This window comes from Entelurus aequoreus, linkage group LG15, assembly GCF_033978785.1.
Source record: "Entelurus aequoreus isolate RoL-2023_Sb linkage group LG15, RoL_Eaeq_v1.1, whole genome shotgun sequence".
Taxonomy (NCBI): domain Eukaryota; kingdom Metazoa; phylum Chordata; class Actinopteri; order Syngnathiformes; family Syngnathidae; genus Entelurus; species Entelurus aequoreus.
Genome location: NC_084745.1, coordinates 29816463 through 29837466, shown reverse-complemented (window position 1 = coordinate 29837466; position 21004 = coordinate 29816463). Strand labels below are relative to the sequence as shown.

Genomic DNA, 21004 nt, shown 5'->3' with positions numbered 1-21004 from the left:
CAAACTCCCATGCACTCTCAAGGATCCTGCCGAGAGTATAGAGTTGGTCCACAGTTTCACGACTAGGACGAAAACCACACTGCTCCTCCTGAATCCGAGGTTCGACTATCCGACGTAGCCTCCTCTCCAGTACACCTGAATAGACCTTACTGGGAAGGCTGAGGCGTGTGATCCCACAATAGTTGGAACACACCCTTCGGTTCCACTTTAATATATATAAACAATATATATGTCATAAAATATACGTAAACATTTGTTTTTTTTCGAAAATTTGGTGGGTGCAACATAAGTATCAGCCCGGAAAATATGGTAATGCTGTGTGACCGCATACGTCAGCAGCTAAATTAGGAGCCTTAGTAACCGATTTTAAAATGGTCCTACGAAATATGGTTGAGATGTATGAAAGGTGTTGTCATATTTTGCTTCGAGCCGCCTATTAGCTTGTCCTCCTGTAAGCAACAAGTCAAACACAAGAAGTCCCCTAAACCCAAAGACAAGCCTCCTTCCCACCAGAGACTTATTTTCCTGCATCTTCTGTCAACTTAAGCCACAAACGAGTATTTTTCCACCTGACGCACTTCGACCGACCCAGTCGTGGCATCATAAACATTTAATAGAAGTGGCTATCATGGCCGAGCAGATGGTGCTGACAGTGCAATATGCGAGCCTTCCACTTACGTCACGACCCATAAATAACGGTTATATATAAATATGTAAGGACACTGATGGGAAATTGCACTGCTATAACCAGGTTACTTTTGCTGGTGATGGTACAAAATAATGACAAACTTTGCCTTGATTTATGCCAACACAAGCATTTTTTTGCAAAAACTCCCTGTATATGAAGCCAAAATAACCTTTTATGATTATGAATCTTGTCTTTGATTGGGTTTATACACTGAAATTAAACATTGTGTCTACCTGCCATTACAGCTTCCAGGTACATTTTTTGATAAACTTATGAATGCAACATTTGGAGGTTAAATCTGGTTTCTATGATTTATAAGCTTTCAAATGATGTCACTTATACAGACGGCACAGACGCTACATTTGGAGGACACATGTTTATGAGAAATATCACTTGTACATGCACATGTGCCAAAATGTGATATTTAACGTCAAAAATTACATGTGTCCACATATTTTATTTTGTCAACTTAATAAAAATAAAGCCCATTAATACCAATGAATTCTTTTTTTGCCAAGGTGTTATCACGTATTTGCTGTTTATTTTGTACGTCTATCATTCCTTCCTTCACCACAGAGGTTCTTAATTTAGACTTTTTATTCATACAATAACTAAATCCAGTTGTTAAAGGCTGAACTAATTTAGTGTCATATGCAGCAGTACATCAAAATATGTTTGTTGTAGACCTTCCGATACCATGAAAAAACATTTAAACATGGGCCACTCTTTGCGGTTGTTTAGGGCCACAACCACATGATTATGGCGACCAGTCACTGCTGTAGCTGATCATCAACTTGGTCGTCGATGGATTGAATCGACGTTTGATGGATTGAATCACCCCATGGATACAATCAGACCTGGTTTATGCTAAACTTTTATTCAGCGGTCAGTCAACATGTCCCTTGTAATAGTCTTATAGTGGGGTTTAGCGACGACAAACGCCGTCATCGTAGCAGATTTATGACCGTATTTTCAAAACAAACATGCCATTTAATTTTTTATTGTAGCCAAACATTATCCCTAAAAATTTAATGTCTAAAGAACATTTGTTTTTTCATAGATTTTCGCCAATTTATTGTGTTTTGTTTACTTTTTCAATGAATGCTCAAACTACATTGCCGTTTTGAATTGCTTCACTGCAATAGGAAATATCCAACACTTTTTTTCCCCTATGGACATATCCACCTTCAATTTACCTTTTCGTATAAAATTTGGACATTATCTGGAATATAAACACATGATTATTGAACATATTGGATTGAACTGAATTGTAGTCTTTTTAAATTGTTCATAGGTAATTATAGTACGAAATAAAAATATTTACACATTTGTAAAATATTAATACATTTTTTATATGTAATTTTACGTACTTGAGCTATATTTATGTTGGTTGTGTCTGTCATGCACATACTCCCATAGCCAGATCTACTTCTGGTAAAACAGTAATCCCATGTTTATTGCTGTTAATGTGTTATTAAATACAAGGTAATATCGCTATACAATAAAAATAAAATATATCAAAAAAGATTTACTCTATGGAAAGTGTTCTTCAAGAATTGTTATCTCGTGGGGTCTTATTAGGATTTCTAAAACTCTTCCAGTAACGAATACTGATCAGCTATGTTGTATTTACGCCTCTATGGTCATCATCATGTTCCTGTCACGACAATTTGCTTCCATGGTGTTGCATTACCTTGAGTCTTATTTCGTATTTAACAGCTTAACTTTAGTCTGCTAACGTTGTTGCATTCGATTACTGTAGCTCCTTCACGGTGACCCCAAATACCCATAATCCCCTTCTCTACCTTTACACTCTTCTCCTCTGGGTAATTTGCTGTGTAAATACGTCGCCCAGATGCAATTACAGGCAGCAAACATCCTCATTGTTATCGCTGGAGGAGTGTGACGCTCATTTGGAACCCCCGCTATTGATCGGTATCAACTGAGGAGAGGATTACTAATGAAGCTATTTAAATGTCTCAGTAGACTTAACACTGAAGGTTTCCCTGCACAGACAACACATTTCTTTCATATTTGTCTTCCTACACTTTTTTGGGCTCCGTGCTAGCTCAATTATTAAGCAGCTTTTTCTGCATTGTGTTTGGTATCGGCCAGCTTGAACACAATGATTGTTTTACAGTCTTTGAAGCAGGTAAAGGCTGTTTGTAGCCATTTTACGCCTGTGGACAAGCGCTTGTTTTCATTGTCTGCTGACTTTGTTCTTTGGTCTTCCTTTTCTTTGCAACTTTTTCATTGTGATTAAATTGTGTATTCTAATGTGACTTGTGTCCCAGAGGTGGTTTAGAGTGCTCGCTTTGTGTATGATGGGTTTTACAGCTAAAAACAAAAACTAAGCGCAAAATAAACTTTTTTTTAAAAAGCCACTTGAGTTATCTGGGGGTTTGGTAAAAGCCAAATACTCAATTTTTTTATTGCCCGCTTGATGTAATATTTTTAATGCATGCAATTAGTTTAAACACACAATACAATCTCGTATGCAGAAATGCTTTAAAAGCTGTTTTCAGGTAGTCAATAGTACAGTAAATTACAAATGGAGGCCTGTGTAAAACTTTTTAAATGACTCCGTAGTGCAAGAGTCGGAAATTGCATTTACATTATTTAACAAATCTAATTTTGTGGGGCGGGGAGGGAAATAATTTTGTAAAGCCATGCAAAATGGAATCGTGACACGCAAATTTCGAAACAGTCTTTAGATTTTGGATGAATAAATTAAATTAGTCCTGTTGGCGCGCCTTGATACTCCTGCGCGTTCTAGTTTGACCACAAGAGGTCGCCGTTTGACCATTTTGTCCAGCTTTTGTTGTGTCACTCTCACTTTCGACATCAGACGCACGTACTGTTTTAAACCTCCTAAAATAACATTTGTGATAATATGAACTCAGAATTTTAGATTAATGTACAGTGCAAGAGTGTGTATGATTTAACTTTTAAGACCAGGAGTTTGCATGTTCTCCCCGTGACTGCGTGGGTTCCCTCCGGGTGCTCCGGCTTCCTCCCACCTCCAAATACATGCACCTGGGGATAGGTTGATTGGCAACACTAAATTGGCCCTAGTGTGTGAATGTGAGTGAATGTTGTCTCTCTGTGTTGGCCCTGCGATGAGGTGGCGACTTGTCCAGGGTGTACCCCGCCTTCCGCCCGATTGTAGCTGAGATAGGCTCCAGCTCCCCCCGCGACTCCGAAGGGAATAAGCGGTAGAAAAATGGATGGAAGACCAGGCTGCTTTGCCTGTATGGTGCCACATATAAAAATGGGACCCATAACCTCCCTGCTTGGCACTCAGCAACAAAGGGTTGGAGTTGGGGGTTAAATCACCAAAATGATTCCCGGGCGCGGCGGCGCCGCTGCTGCTGCCCACTGCTCCCCAAGGGGATGGGACAAATGCAGAGGACAAATTTCACCACATCTAGTGTGTGTGTGTGACAATCATTGGTACTTTAATCTTAATATGGGCAATCTGCTGCAGTACTGCCTATCGGCCACTTGAGGGCAGTCACTCAATTTTTCTTGCTGCGTCATTACCTGTGACATTTAATATGCTAAACACCTGCAAAACAAATTTAAAAAATAAACACGTTTATGCAACTGCTAATAAACTAAAACAGTATTTATGATCACCTGCATTTATTTACAAGTAATAATCCTAAAGTAGCCATACATAAAATGTAAACAAGCAAATGTCCAGCTGACACTAATATTTTAGAGCCACAATAGATGCAAAGCTTGCAATGTTATTGTATAATGTCCACAGTGGCTGGAAAAAGTGACTTACCTTTTTAAGACAAGGGATCTAAATATTTTCAGTTATTTGCATTCTCATTTGCACACCCAATAGTACTTTGTTTGAAATGTGCTAACTTTTTCCTGTTCCCGCCATCCAGATAACCAAGTGCTTCAGTTCGGGAAGCTGGTGAGCACCTCCAACACCTACCAGCCTGTGTGCCCCGGAGAGGGCAGGAAGTGTGTGACTGTGACAACAGAGCAGCCTTTGCTTTGGAGTATGGGCATCCACAGAGAGCTGGAATGTTGACCAACCATCATCAAGAAGGCCCAGCGGCAGTTGAGGAAACTTAAGGTGCCGACCGAGATGCTGGAGCTGTTTTACTCAGCCATCATCGAGTCCATCCTCACCTCCTCCATCACCGTGTGGTTCCCCGGCGCCACAGTCCAGGATAAGCATCGACTGCAGCGCATCGTACGTGCTGCTGAGAAGGTGATTGGCTGCAAGCTCCCACCCCTCCAGGACCTGTTCTCCTCCAGGACCAGGAGGCATGTGGGTCAGATCACAGCTGACTCTTCTCACCCTGGACACAAACTATTCTCCTCTCCCCTCAGGCAGGAAACTACAGTCCATCCAGACCCACACCTCCCACCACCTCAACAGTTGTTTCCCCTCGGCCATCAGGCACATGAACATTAATTGCACCAAGAAAAGTTCCTAGTTTGTGAACCCGTTCTCAAACAATGGCAATAAAAACTATTCTGATTCTGAACTGTTGAAACTTGTACAGATTTTGCTACACAAAACACTGCTGGACTTTTTAGGACAGTGCAACAGGGATGTAACAATATCAAGACTCCATGGTAAGATATTGTCACGGTAATAAGGCCACAGTACGATGTTGTTGATGAAGTGGCAGGAATGTTTAGGATAAACACTTGCTGTAATTGGACACAAACAAAACTCAAATACTCTATAACTAGTTTGTTTCTATACCAACATGTATTTTAAGTGCAAAAATATGATATTCACAATATGGCAACTGTGCAGCAAACAGTGTGCTAATAACTAAGTAAACCCCGGGTCTAGATCTTACCGCTTAAAGTACCTGTAGATACAAGAAAAAAATCTAACTACAATAGAATCTAGCTATACTTTTGTCGAGTGATCAAGGATTATCCGCAACAGATTGAACTCCAGACGTCATTCTACACGACAGATAAAAACTTGGAAAAGCACAGAGGCCAACAACTTCTTAGTGTGTGGCTGGTAGGGATGTTTGATAAGAAATTATCGAGGTTAAGCCCATTATCGAATCCTCTTATCGAACCGATAGGTCGAGCCTATTATCGATTCCAGATAGGTTGTTGTATATGGAAAAAAACAATATTTGGTTTAACAAAAGCTCACTTTAAATTTATAAGAAAAAAATAAAATAAAATAAATATTGACCGTTACACCCCTAAAAAAAAAAATATTGACTGTTGTTACCCAAATTATATTAAGTGGGATTTTTCAGAAAAACAAATAACAGTAACACAAAAACAACCTGTCTCTGTGATCACTATAGGTGTATAAATAATAATATAGTGTTAAATAAAATCAGTCCCCTGGGCACAAAACTGAAAATACAGCTCTCCAAAAACTGCACTTCTGCTGCTATTGGAACATACTAACTACACACATTATGACACTAAGAACACCACAGTCATCAATCAACAATTCTTCTTCCCTTACATGAGAGCGAAGCCTGGCAATAATTGCATATTGCCTGTTCTGCCCTCACTATACGTGTTGAGGTTATACAGCTTGGCAGACAGCTAACAAACAATCCAACACATCTAATGAAGTTCCAAAGCAGATTAATCCATTTAGGCTCTTAATTGTTGTTAATCTTGCTTCGTCTTTTCCTATCTTTACTTTTGTCTTGCACTGGACTGCTATTGTTTTGTTGTTTTTTTTAACTGAAATACACACAATGACAAATGTATAAGCTATGTGATTCAATTAACATACTGAAATGTAATACACAATATGTAAATATTAGCTTCACACAAATATACAGTACTATCAAACTAATACTTCTGAGTGTTGAAACTATTTCGATGGTGGAAATACACGACTGGCAGTCATTTTAAGTCCTCAAAACATCCATTGAAACAGTGCACAAAAATCGTTTTTCAATACAAATCTTACTATCAAATTGAAACACTTTCCACCTTAATATTGAGTTATATAAACAAGTTAAACTGTTTATTTACAGACTTATCTTTTCCAAGGCTTGTAGGAGCTAACAAAACTTGTCTACTTCTCAATTGTCTCATGAACTGAACTGACTCGCCAACTCGGACGTGTCCAAACTAATGACGCGTAGTATTTTCATATCGCACAAGGTGTCAGTAAGTCTACAATCAAATGGGCATAACATTGCGTCACAGGGCATTTCCTGTGGGAAGGGATTCGTTCTCAGGGATTCGAATAAAGAACCAACTCTTTTTCTTTACTATAGTGGTCTTGATAACGGGTACCGGTTCTCAAAAAGGGATTTGAGTCCGAGGACTCGGTTCTTTTCTTATCAAACAACCGGGAAAACCGGTTTCGAGCATCATCCCTGGTGGCTGGGTCAAAGAAAAATTGGTATTAAGATTCTCCCAGATAAATCATGCATCGTTAATGCTCAGGTACAGTTATAATATAATTTAACCTTGCGTCTTGGGAGGACGCGTCCTTGTAAACAAACTAAGTAGCACTCGATGGCCTTGATTCACTGTTTTTTATTTTCACATTATGTTAACCACTCAAAGATAATCGAAGACACCACTGAAGACCTGGCTGCTTATGAAAGAAGACGGAGAAGTGATCACAGCTGTGTGCAACTGCATGTTGCCTTGTCGCACATGTCGTCACGAGTACGCATGGCTTTCCCCGCCGAGATGTCAAAATTGTGTATGTGCTGAAAGCTAATTTATGATTGCTGCCTTTAGTAAAAGATTAACTTGGGTTTTGCTCAAATTTGCTTTATTGATGCTTTCCAAAACTCATAGCAAAAATTTGTTTTAAGAACTCAGAAACAATATAAAATACAAATAATATCAAGATAATACTTAAATGGGAATTACTAAAGGCTAAAAGTATACAGCACCTTGCAAAAGTATTCAGCCCCCTTGGCTTTTTACCTATTTTGTTAAATTACAACCTGTAACTTGTTTTTAAACCAAAATGTGTGATGAATCTGCACAAAACAGCCTAAGTTGGTTAAGTGAAATGAGAAAAATATATTTTTTAATTAATTTACATTTCAAAAATTAAAATTGGCATGTGCACATGCATTCACCCTCTTTGTTATGAAGCCCGCTAAAATGTTCTTGTGCAATCTATTATCTCCAGAAGTCACATAGTTAGGGTTGGGTGATAAAGACATCCACATCTTTGATGATCCCCGGGATCACAATAAAATCTATTTTACCTTCAAATTGAAAGAATATGGGACCACAGCAAACCTGCCAAGACAGGGCCGCCCACCCAAAACTCAAGAGACCGAAAAAGGACGGCATTAATCGGAGGCAACAGAGAGACCAAAGGTAACCCTGAAGGAGCTGCAGAGTTCCATGTCAAAGACTGGAGTGTCAGTGAAAAAGACCACAATAAGCTATACACAAAGAGCTGGGTTTTATGTAAGAGTGGCCAGAAAAAAGCCATTAGTGTTAAAAATAAGATGTCAATAACGTGCCACATTCTTTTGGGGATACTCAAAATCTTTCACTCTTTCACCCTTCTGGATTACCTCTCAAGGAACTCTGAAATAACTAACCTTTTTGCGATTTGAACTTTCCCACAGCCAAAACAACGCAAGCATGGGGGATTTATCTTGGAGAAAGGCAAAATGCCGCCCAGAACACTTTGACAAAAGACATTTACTTGACCACCACATCGACCTCGCATGTTTAATTAGCGGCATGTGACGTCAGGTGAATACAACCTATAGTGCGGGAACCCTTGTTTGTTTCAAATATATCTTCCGGTTGAAGGTCAATCAGGTAGCTTCTCATATTACTTATTCCTGGAGGTGTGCAGTGTCCAAACCCCTACCAGGTGCTTTCCCTTCGCGCGGTGCGCCGTCGCCAGCTCTGTCGCCTTGGAAACGCTCGGGACAAATTTGGCGCGTTTTGCGGTACGGAGACTTGATGAACTCAACCAAAAAGGTAATGTTTTTGCAAGGGTTTGTCTGTCAACAATATAACTCAGTTATTGACTGATTTGATATGATTTTTAGTAATTGTCCCAAAAAATGTCCTCTCGTCTACTATGAACACACTTCTCTCGCATGCTTCCTCTATTTCCTCCCCCTTAGTGTTCCACACCCCACCTTGCCGGTCCCGCACTGCGCCGAGGATTTGGGGAGATGTAGTTTATTTTCAGACTGGCCAAAAACTACACTTACCAAGTTTTTGTTTGATACAGTCCCCATCACGGCGTTATTGTGGGGATTTTGAAACCGCAATACTGTCGCATCCCTGCAGTGCATACATCAACAGTAGACTATTACAAATATATTGCTGTTCTACTTCATACTGTATCACAATGAAAGCATTGATAAAATAATACAACTCCATTCCAATTGAGTGCACTGAATTTATGTTGCCAGAAAAACTGGAAATAAAGGGAAAATGTTGGGTTCCTATTGTTGGTTTTTGCTTTTTATTTACACAGCAAAATAGAAATGTTAATTACAGAATGTCAAAAAATGTCACCCCTTCAATCCCCCTTTAGAATGTTGCATGTCGGTCTTCTAAAGCCGGATTCTGACGTTTGTCTTCTTGCTTAGTTGGAATTTAACCACCGCTGCAAGACAAAAATATTATGTTTTACACATTTTTTTATTTGTTTGCTAATTGAAAATGTTGCATTACTACAATAGCATCCATATTTTTTTCCACAAAGTAATCAAACCGCATATTAATACAATTACTGTAATGTTTAAAATATGACGATATCTTTTTTTCTCTCTGCTAAAGTACCCTTACAAGAATTGAAACAATGTTTTGCAGTTACTTACACGATGATGTTGTTGATGGGGATGTGGATCAGTTTAACGAAGAAACCGATGAATCCCATGATGGCGAATCCAATTGCTGTGGCCATTGCGATTTTCTGGAATTCTAGTATACAGTGATCAAGATATTTGTTAAAAAAACTAAATCCCGACATACCACATACTGTAACGGCGCAAGTATAAGTCAAAGCAGTGCAAAAACGTCACATGAAAAAGAGATGCTCCAAAACCTTGTTTGTTGTTTGTTGATCAGACGTTTGTTTAGCCCAAAAACAAATTTCAGCTTATTCATAGTTTTGTGTTAAAATGCCACAATTGCATTTTTTCAGTACAACAATAGGTGGAAATGCATTTTCCAGTGCCAACTTCTTTGAAAAGTGTAGAAATGTATACTTCAAAAGTAGTACAAGTTTTATTTAGAAGGAGAGATATATCAATATTGGACATTAGTAATTTGGACTAAAAAAGTGTTATTTAGTGCCAGTATTACAGGGTTTCTGCAGGTATCAGCAAATGTAATTTAATGTTTCTTAATGCGAATTAAAACAAATGTCATGCCCATGTCCGGCTTTAAATCGTTGTTATATACAGTCAAAATGACTCAACTGTCTGTACTGTATGGACAATATTGTAAGCATTTGACAATGGTATGGTGGATCTTTCTGTGTGGAGTTGGTATGTTCTCCCCGTGACTGCGTGGGTTCCCTGCGGGTACTCCGGCTTCCTCCCACCTCCAAAGACATGCACCTGGGGATGGGTTGCTTGGCAACACTAAATTGGCCCTAGTGTGTGAATGTTGTCTGTCTATCTGTGTTGGCCCTGCGATGAGGCGGCGACTTGTCCAGGGTGTACCCCGCCTACCACCCATATGAAGCCGAGATAGGCTCCAGCACCCCCCGCGCCCCCAAAAAGGGACATGCGGTAGAAAATGGATGGATGGTTGAATAGTTCAAGTTTACATTAACTCGCCAAATTAAGCACTAATTTAATCATAACCTAATAATGCAAATGTAATAAACATTTTTCATCGCTGTAATATTGTGTACTGTTGTAATTGAAACATTTATAATTCAATTATCCCAAATGGGTAAACAATAAAAAATAAAAGGTTTCTCAATACTTGTTAGCAACTTTTGCACTTCAATAAATATTTACTTTCCCCCCAATTGGAAAAAAGTGGGTCACGTGGTTTTATTTATTGTCTTTGTCATTGTAGACAATAGTAACCATTGATTTTAGATTATAAAATAATAGCCTGATTAGTTGAATAAATCCTGTCCAATTGGGTTGAGGAGTCATACCTTTTCTGTCGGGTTTTGTGCATCTCTTGACAAGCCTGATGGAGTCCTTGACGAACTGCCTGCTCGGCTCAACAAACTGCATTACTTGGTCCATGTTGATCTTGATGTTTCCTGTAAACACAACCCGGTAGCACCACAAACTGTTAGCTACATGCTAACTCACTGCGAGGTTATGCTTTGATTGATTGAGTTTTTTTTTAGTAGATTGCACAGTGAAGTACATATTCCGTACAATTGACCACTAAATGGTAACACCCGATACGTTTTTCAACTTGTTTAAGTCGTGGTCCACTTAAATTGATTCATGATACAGATATATACTATCATCATAATATAGTCATCACACATGATAATCATCAGAGTATAGACATTGAATTAATTACATTATTTACAATCCGGGGTGTGGGATGAGGAGGGGGGGGGTTAGGTTTGGTTGATATCAACACTTCAGTCATCAACAATTGCGTCATCAGAGAAATGGACATTGAAACAGTGTATGACTGACTTGGTAGGATATATATATATATATATATATATATATATATATATATATATATATATATATATATATATATATATATATATATATATATATATATATATATATGCTGACGGGTGGCTTTAGTCGCATTCCTTAAACACCCCCAACATCTAATGACAGTAGCATTAATAAAGCGTCGTCGTACCGTTACGTATTATAAATGTGTGAAATGTACAACACAATTGTTTCGATATATGCTAGTAGTATGACGAGGTGTTTTCTGGAGAGCTATGGTTACTCACGACCATGCTAACCAATGACTGGTCTGTGTAAAGAATACACACTGATAACAAAGAAAACAAAAAAATGTGACTTGAATCTGTTTGGGAGTACATGCGGTAATATAACAACAATATAGTTTTAAAATGTATGTAGAACAGGGTCGTTCTTACCTTGCTTAACGAGGAGCGTCGGAAGAGTAACAGCCACGTAGCGATGAGGGTTTAAAAGAGGGCATAAAGCTGACGTATACTTTATACGCGCATGCGCGGAAATACTTACTCGTCTCACACGTTAAACGCAAACTTTGGTCCACAGTGACATCTAGCGGTAAAGAAGAAATCAGGCATGACATACTGCATTTATATATTTGGTATTTCTTTGTTTATGATACAATGTCTCTGTCAGTTTTCACTCATTTCATTAATATATACATTAACTTTATTACTACACATCCTTTATACGTTTTCTTTCCACGTTTAGCTTTTTCGCGTTGTTGAGAGTGTCCTGCACATCACAATGTAATCGCGTGTATTTATTACATACGATTTGAAGGATTTAATGTATTTTACACTGAAAAAATTGCATTTGTTTATGGAGATAATTATGGCCAAAAGTTCTGTACTTGAAAAAAATACAACTTTAAAACTTTTTTTTAAAAAAAAAGGTTGATGTTAAATTAAAAAATAACCTTGTATTTAAAGTAAAAATAACGCCTTTTTCAAGTAATGTTTTTAAAATATATTTTTATGATTCACTCATATAGTTCTTTTGAATTAATTATTTATTTTCAGTTGTCACTTTAATATATTTGATATTTGAGGTTGTTGTTTTTTCAAATTCAAAGCTTTTGTTTCACACAATTCAAATGTTTTCAGTGCCAGATCTTTTTTTAGATCCCATCCATCCATCCATTGCTCTCCCACGTGTCCCTTTGGGGGTCACGGGGGGCATGCCTATCCTAGCTGCACTCGGGCACACACACCCTGGACAGGTCGCATTCATATCTTTGAACATGTAAAAAGTATCTTAATCTGGGGGAAAAAAGCTCAAATATCAAAATACATGAAAGGGAAAAATTTAAATCAATTTGTTGAAAAAAAATTGTGAATGTTCAGTTTTCACTTTAATACATATTAAAGTGAAAAATATATATTTGAAATGTGTAATATATATATTTGATAATATATTTGATGCTTGAGCTTGTTTTTATTTTCGATTTAAAGCTTTTGTTTTGCAATTCATTTTTTCAGTGTCAGATCTTTCTTTTTTAGATCCAAATCTTTGAAAATTCGAGACTGTAAAAAAACAAGGTCATATAACAAAATATTTGACAGTGAAAGACAATAAATAATTTGTCCAACAGATTTATGTTTGTATTAAACCTGAAAAAAATGTGTGCCCCGGGCCCCTATTTTTAGTTTGAATACACTGATGTATGTTTTTAACGTCATCAATATAAAACTAGATTATTCCGTTTCAGTTGATTTTTTTAAAGTACAACACACTTTTGGAACTAATTTATTTAGCTCAATGTTGCCTATAACTGCTTCCTAAAATACTTTCACATGAAATATAATACATTAACTTAATTATGTTGTCCACATGCTATTATAGCATGAAAGTATTTGTGTTTTGGCTGCGTTTTTGTTTGTTTGTTTTATTGCTAAAAAGAAAAAAATCTCACTCCTGTAGCAATAGAAATATGTCCAAAACGTTTCTGAGATAGTACGTACCATTATTCTGAGTACTTCAATGTATGTACGAGTTGGACATTTTTAATTTGTATTTTCCAGAAGAGTTTTAACAAGCAAATAGCACAAATTGGGTAAATTATCTTTTTTTGTCCTGTACAAGCTCAGGCAAATCATATTGTTGATGTAAATGGAAATTGGGTAAATTATCCAACTTAAACGGGCAAATTTTGCCCCCCCCCCCCCTTTTTAAGTTTACTCGACTTTGCCTACCGTGGTGTGGTGACGTTTTATATTACCGACGTGCTTTTATTTTGAAAGTCAAACTGTGGGCGACAGGGAAGGTTCTTGTGATCGAAAGGACCGGAAGTGCGCGTTTGTCGGTTTTGAATAGCCTTGCATTGTGGAATATGTCTTGCCGAGCCTATGGCTATTTGCACTTTTTGTTATATATATTTTTTGCATTCTTTTTTAGTTACTTTATTGAGTTTACAATCCCCTAACTTAAACGGGCAAATTTTCCCCCCCCCCCCCTTTTTTTAAGTTTACTCGACTTTGCCTACCGTGGTGTGGTGACGTTTTATATTACCGACGTGCTTTTATTTTGAAAGTCAAACTGTCGGCGACAGGGAAGGTTCTTGTGATCGAAAGGACCGGAAGTGCGCGTTTGTCGGTTTTGAATAGCCTTGCATTGTGGAATATGTCTTGCCGAGCCTATGGCTATTTGCACTTTTTGTTATATATATATTTTTTGCATTCTTTTTTAGTTACTTTATTGAGTTTACAATCCCCTGGTGCTGTTCTGTGCTGTTTTTGTACTTATTTAGATTATTATTTCTCAATTTGTTGTAAATGTTGCAATTTATAAATAAATGTTTATAAAATAAAATAAAAAATGTCTTGCCGTCTTGGTGTTACTTAATAATATAACCGACGCGGTAACAATCCCCAGCTGACCATTGCCACATAAAGACACATGCTGGTCACACATCTTCAAAACACTTCAATCAGGATTTAACTCTCATATCTCCCCGAAACCTTTTAGGCTTTGTTTGACGCCCCCTTATAACCAATTACCTTTATACCATTTCGGACGCTGCTTGTTTTCTGTATCCTGCTGGTCAGACGGTTTATGTTCCTCAACTGAAAAAAATATCCACCTCATTCTCAAAGAAGATGCAAAAAAAAAACCACACACCTTGAAACTCGGACTAACACTGGAGTTTCTCGATGGTTCCCTGAGCACGTTTGAAAGGACACGAGGCAGCCCTCTTAAAATAATACACGATCTTTGACGTCTCTTAACTGATTGTGACGACTGAGCCCCGCCTCCTTGCTTTAATTATTTGTTAATTAACATAACCAACGCATGTTTTTATTTGGACTTCATTGACATGCATTTTGTTTCATTGTCACATTTGACTGGATGCATAATCAGATGTTCTCTTGTGGGATGAACATTAAAATGGAAAAATAATGGAAGTACAGAGCAGTGTTCCACTTGTGCAATAAACTTCTAAAAAAGAAAGTCCATTTTAGTTTGCGGTTAATAAAAAGTGAGTGTTAGGAACATGAAATAATATAAAAAGCAAAAGTAAAGTATAGGTATGTATAACTTTTTGTCAAAAGTAAATAAAAAACATTGAGGTTAAATTTAGAAATACTATTGACTGAATCCCTCAATTTATATGGGATTTAAATGTTTAAATGTTTAAATGTGTCATACTTGATCATTTCGCGATATTGCCATATTTTTGCTGAAAGGATTTAGTACAGAACAGCGACGATAAAGTTCGCAACTTTTGGTCGCTGATAAAAAAAAGCCTTGCCCCTACCGGAAGTAGCGTGACGTCACAAGCTGGAGTGCTGCTCACATTTCCCTATTGTTTACACCAGCAGCGAGAGAGATTCGGACAGAGAAAGCGACGATTACCCCATTAATTTGAGCGAGGATGAAAGATTTGTGGATGAGGAAAGTGAGAGTGAAGGACTAGAGTGCAGTGCAGGACGTATCTTTTTTTCTCGCTCTGACCGTAACTTAGGTTACAAGGGTTCATTGGATTCTACACTTTCTCCTTTTTCTATTGTGGATCACGGATTTGTATTTTAAACCACCTCGGATACTATATCCTCTTGAAAATGAGAGTCGAGAACGCGAAATGGACATTCACAGTGACTTTTATCTCCACGACAATACATCGGCGAAACACTTTAGCTACGGAGTTAACGTGATAGCATCGGGCTCAAATGCAGATATAAACAAAAGAAATAAACCCCTGACTGGAAGGATAGACAGAAAATCAACAATACTATTAAACCCTGGACATGTAAATACACGGTTAATGCTTTCCAGCTTGGTGAAGCTTAACAATGCTGTTGCTAACGACGCCATTGAAGCTAACTTAGCAACGGGACCTCACAAAGCTATGATAAAAACATTAGCGCTCCACCTACGCCAGCCAGCCCTCATCTGCTCATCAACACCCGTGCTCACCTGCGTTCCAGCGATCGACGGAAGGACGAAGGACTTCACCCGATCATCCATGCGGTCGGCGGCTAGTGTCGGCTAGCGCGTCTGCTATCCAAGTCAAAGTCCTCCTGGTTGTGTTGCTACAGCCAGCCGCTAATACACCGATCCCACCTACAACTTTCTTCTTTGCAGTCTTCATTGTTCATTAAACAAATTGCAAAAGATTCACCAACAGAGATGTCCAGAATACTGTGGAATTTTGAGATGAAAACAGAGCTTTTTTGTATTGGATTCAAAGGTGTACCAATACTTCTGTTTCACTGGTTATGTCACGCACATACGTCATCATCCAAAGACGTTTTCAACCGGAAGTTTAGCGGGAAATTTAAAATTGCACTTTATAAGTTAACCCGGCTGTATTGGCATGTGTTGCAATGTTAAGATTGCATCATTGATATATAAACTATCAGACTGTGTGGTCTGTAGTAGTGGGTTTCAGTAGGTCTTTAACTCTGTTTAACTTGGTGTAGATTTTACAGTTGGCGCTCCGAGTGCTTTGGATGGATGGACTATTTGTTAGGGCTGCGAATCTTTGGGTGTCCCACGATTCGATTCAATATCGATTCTTGGGGACACGATTCGATTCAAAAACGATATTTTCCCGATTCGAAACGATTCTCTATTCATTCAATACATTGGATTTCAGCAGGATCTACCACAGTCTGCTGACATGCAAGCAGAGTAGTAGATTTTTGTAAAAAGCTTTTATAATTGTAAAGGACAATGTTTTATGAACTGATTGCAATTATGTAAATTTGTTTTAAATATTAAATGAACAAAAAATATGACTTATTTTATCTTTGTGAAAATATTGGACACAGTGTGTTGTCAAGCTTATGAGATGTGATGCAAGTGTAAGCCACTGTGACACGATTGTTCATTTTTTTATAAATGTCTAATAAAAATGTCAATGAGGGATTTTGAATCACTGCTATGTTGAAATTGTAACTAATATTGATACTGTTGTTGATAATATTCATTTTTGTTTCACTACTTTTGGATTGTTCTGTGTCGTGTTTGTGTCTCCTCTCAATTGCTCTGTTTATTGCAGTTCTGAGTGTTGCTGGGTCGGGTTTGGTTTTGGAATTGGATTGCATTGTTATGGTATTGCTGTGTATTGTTTTGTTGGATTGATTAATTTAAAAAAAAAATAAAAATAAAAAAAAGGGAAAAAAATAAATTGAAAAAAAGGAAAAAATAATAAAAAAAAAAAAAAGAGAATCGATTCTGAATCGCACGTGAGAATCGTGATACGAATTCGAATCGATTTTTTCCCACACCCCTACTATTTATCCCACAATGCATTTCCTGTCTCATGCTAAGTCCTTGCGTTGTGTCAGATGCATGTTGATGTAGACCAAGGGTGTCCAAACTTTTTCCACTGAAGGCCGCAAAATCAAAGAAAGTGGCGGCCATTTGGGTTTTTTTCATTTTCAAAGCCAATATAAAATGTAAAAAGAAAAGAGCCTGCATGTCAGCTTGGTGTTATTAGCATCAACATTTAATCTTTTCTAATTACATACACTTGTTGGCGCTTTTATTTGACTTTGAATGTGTTTTAAAACAATTTTTTAGTGCAGGCTGTTAAAAAAATCAAAAACTTGCCCCCGGCCGCACTTTTTTTGTAACTTTCAACTTGCTTTTCTGTGTCAGCATTGCCACCTTGTTTTTTTGTTGGTGAACTTCATGATGATGACAGCTGTGTTATTCATGCCAGATATTGAAAGGCATGTTTTAAGTTTTTTGACGTCCACATCCAGCCCCTTTGATTGCGGAAAGTGGGCCACCTGTTGCTCTTGTTGTTGTCAGCCTAGTCATAATCATCAAAATAATTCATCATTTGCAACATATTGTGATCCTTTTCACCATCTTGCTTCTTCAAGGCATCTATTTTAAATTATTATTATACATTTCTAAATACATTGGGTCAAATCATGTAATATTTACTTAGGGATGTGAAATGTAACGCTTTAACTCATGCGAGTAATGACAAAACATTACTTTCGGTCTGCCTGTATAGCTTCTCAATTGACTGAACATTGGTTGGGAGCTAATGGGCAGCCTTGGACAAAGTACTCTTGGTTGGTTTGTTGGGTCTGTCCCTGTCTCTGGCCGTGTTTCTCCCCCAGCAGATGATGGTGTGGTGCACGACAGCGGCCACTGCACTGTATGTGGGTGTTGAAATTGTATATTTGTTTTGTTTTGTTAATCTGCATGGTGCAGGCGTATTTGCGTAACATGTTATTTATTGATCATATTTTTTTGTTTTTCGTTGTGTCGTTGTGCACCTCTGGTTGCACCAGCTCTGTGCTTTTTTAAATGTCTTTTATGTCCTTTTTCATACCAAGATGGCGCAGCGGATGGTACGGTACTGCGCTCTCTTCTTGTTTTATGGCGGGGCACTCAACGTTAAAGGTGCATTACCACCATCCAGTGTATTGGAGTGTCAACCAGAGTTCCCTACCTTCTCCTTCCCTCGCATACATACATACAGTATACTGTCCCATACTAAATTCTATTTCATCAACATGTCTCTTCTAGATATTTCGCTAAACAATTGGTAGCTGCTCAGAGAGTCACCTCTTTCTGTTCATGTCTTCTGACTTCCTCTCTTAGTTTTCTCCTTACTCTACTGTATTTTCCAAAATGTATGTTAGGTAAGGTGCAATATCTTTTTCAATCTGGTGTGTCCTAATCGAATATGTGATATGATTCCTTCCTCTTTTGTGTTCCCCCTTACAGTTCTTTCCGCTCCTACTTCCTGTTGTACTCATGTCCCAATGTGATTGCCACTCTTTCAAAAGATTTCCTTTAATTATTGATTTTGCCTTTGGATTACTGAGATATATCTCTCAGAGTTACGCTATTAGTGTCTGCTTTGCCAGCTGATCTGCCAATTTGTTGCCCTTTATGCCTGTGAGAACTGGAACCCATAGAAATATTACACTGGTATTCATCCTCTGAAGCCTGAACAGAATTTTAATATAAGTCATTAACAATATCTTGTCTGCTTTGCAATCTAAAATTTTTAATAGTGATTAACGCTGACCTTCAGTTAGAGCAGACCACCACCTTTTTTAGCTGTGACTTCTACCCGCTGTAGTGCTACTGTTACTACCAATAGCGTGACTTTAAACACTGCCAAATGGTTTGTTGGTCTTTAATTATAATCCGGAGTCTTGGAACTACAAAAGCAAAGCCTGTATTTCCTGTGATTGGATCTTTCGATCCCTCCGTAAATATAGGCGTAAACAATCTGTATTTTGTATTCAAACGGTCTTCAACCATCACTGCTACACTTCCACTCAGCCCTTAACCTTTTGCTAAGGCCAAATGATGCCACAGGGAACAACCGTGGAGGAGTAACTGTTAAAGGTCTTGATAAAGTAAACTACTTATGTGTTAAGCTCATGTCTTCTGCTATTCTCCTGCTCCTCCATGCACAAAAATCATATTTAGCTCCCTCACTCTCCTAGCACGGTAGCATCACCCTTCTTGTGGGGTGCTGCATTTTAGAGTGACCTTTGAGACTAACCGCTGAGCGCCGGGACGGACGGGCTTCACAGTGTCTTGGCTAAATGAGCAGGTATCGGACACCTCGGTCTCCTTAGACGCATCCTCGCTCATCCATGCAGACTGGACACTCGCCGAGAGTTAGTGGGCGGCCGAGGGTGGATTCGGTTTTCTTGGTTGCTTTGTTGGGTCTGCTCCTGTCTCTGGCCATGCTCCCCCCACCCCAGCAGACGATGGCGTGGAACACCACAGAGGCCACCACAGTGTATATGTTTTTTTTTTTTTTGTAGCTGCATGTAGAAATGGCTGGTTGCATCAGCTATGCTCTTTTAATATCTTTAATGTCCTTTGTGTTCTTTGATGTTTCCCTCTTACACACATGCTTATGTGTGCTATGGCTATGATTCCCCCCCCCCATGTTTTTATTTAATTTTATTTTTTTATTTTTTTTTCCTTTGGCCTCAGTCTGGACTGAATATTACCTGTTTCTCACCTTTTTTGTAAGGGGCGCCGGAAGTTAGCAGACCCATCAGCGATCCTGTTCTGTCTCCCTGTAATGTTTGATTGCTCTTGAATAGGATTGTGCTGAAAATCTTAATTTCCCCTCAGGGATTAATAAAGTATTTTTGATTCTGATTCTGATTCTGAACCCTGTACTATGTAGTCAATTGCTTATTTCTAAATTGCAATGGCATCGTCCACATCTCTGCCTGTAGTACAGAAAGAAGGGTTGTCCTGAAAGCTCTACAACACAGTCTCAATGCTTGTGACTGAACTGCTTCCAATTTCTTTAACACACTTTTGGCTGCTGACCCATATACAACACATCCAAAATCTAAAATCGCCCTTACCATAGCTATATAAAACATTTTCATGGCTGCTCTGCTGGCGCCCCACTCTACTCCTGCCAGACATCTCACCACATTTAATATTGTTTTACATCTGGAAACAATCCTGGCAACATGTGCATTTCATGTTAGCCTATCATCCATCCACATACCCCAAAACCTAAATGTATTTACTTGTTCTCTTACTTGGCCATACAATGTACCAGGAGCAAAGACAATTTTTTCGCATGAACACTATTGTTTTTGTCTTCCCTAATGACAATTTAAAACCCCCACCGATAAGCCCATCCTTCCACAACACTTACTGCCTTTTAAATTGTATTAGTGACGTGACCAACATTTCTAACACGTTCCATTACTGCCTTCAGCATGTTCAAAGATATCATTGATCATAAAATAAAATGAGATTGAGCTAATCACACTCCCTTGGGGAGTACAATTTTCCACTTGGTACATTCTCAACAACTCAGATCCAACTCTAACCCTATATACCTGTTTAGTAGGGCTGTGAATCGTTGGGTGTCCCACGATACGATTCAATATCGATTCTTGGGGTCACGATTCGATTCAAAATCGATTTTTTTTTTTCAATTCAACACGATTCTCGATTCAAAAACGATTTTTTCCCGATTCAAAAGGATTCTCTATTCATTCAATACATAGGATTTCAGCAGGATCTACCCCAGTCTGCTGACATGCAAGCAGAGTAGTAGACCTTTGTAAAAAGCTTTTATAATTGTAAAGGACAATGTTTTATCAACTGATTGCAATAATGTAAATTTGTTTTAACTATTAAATGAACCAAAAATATGACGTATTTTATCTTTGTGAAAATATTGGACACAGTGTGTTGTCAAGCTTATGATATGTGATGC

At 38.2% G+C, this 21004-nt stretch overlaps 2 protein-coding genes across 7 annotated transcripts in view; one reads left to right on the top strand and one right to left on the bottom strand.

Annotated features, from left to right (window-relative positions):
• Positions 1 to 5195, top strand: part of tpk1 (thiamin pyrophosphokinase 1) — a 146818-nt gene extending 141623 nt beyond the window's left edge. For 3 of the 4 annotated variants that reach the window (XM_062021188.1, XM_062021189.1, XM_062021191.1), the window contains one exon: positions 4591 to 5195. In XM_062021188.1, coding sequence (XP_061877172.1) covers positions 4591 to 4739 — 149 coding nt within the window. In that variant the 3' untranslated portion in view covers positions 4740 to 5195. Of the gene's footprint in view, positions 1 to 1429; positions 3121 to 4590 lie in introns of those variants that run through there. The other variant, XM_062021193.1, reaches the window with a different exon arrangement.
• Positions 5196 to 9109: 3914 nt separating this feature from the next.
• sec61g (SEC61 translocon subunit gamma) lies at positions 9110 to 14549 on the bottom strand. Of its 3 annotated transcripts, none has more exons than XM_062022020.1 (4): positions 14437 to 14549; positions 10785 to 10895; positions 9487 to 9589; positions 9110 to 9272 (listed from the first exon to the last, which is right to left on the bottom strand). In XM_062022020.1, the coding sequence occupies exons 2-4, from the start codon at positions 10876 to 10878 to the stop codon at positions 9263 to 9265; spliced, it is 207 nt and encodes a 68-aa protein (XP_061878004.1). In that variant the 5' UTR covers positions 10879 to 10895; positions 14437 to 14549; the 3' UTR covers positions 9110 to 9262. The 3 variants fall into 3 exon arrangements, with proteins under 3 accessions (XP_061878004.1, XP_061878002.1, XP_061878003.1); XM_062022018.1 differs by having other exon boundaries at positions 14316 to 14462; XM_062022019.1 differs by lacking the exon at positions 14437 to 14549 and adding an exon at positions 11718 to 11872.
• Positions 14550 to 21004: the final 6455 nt, after the last annotated feature.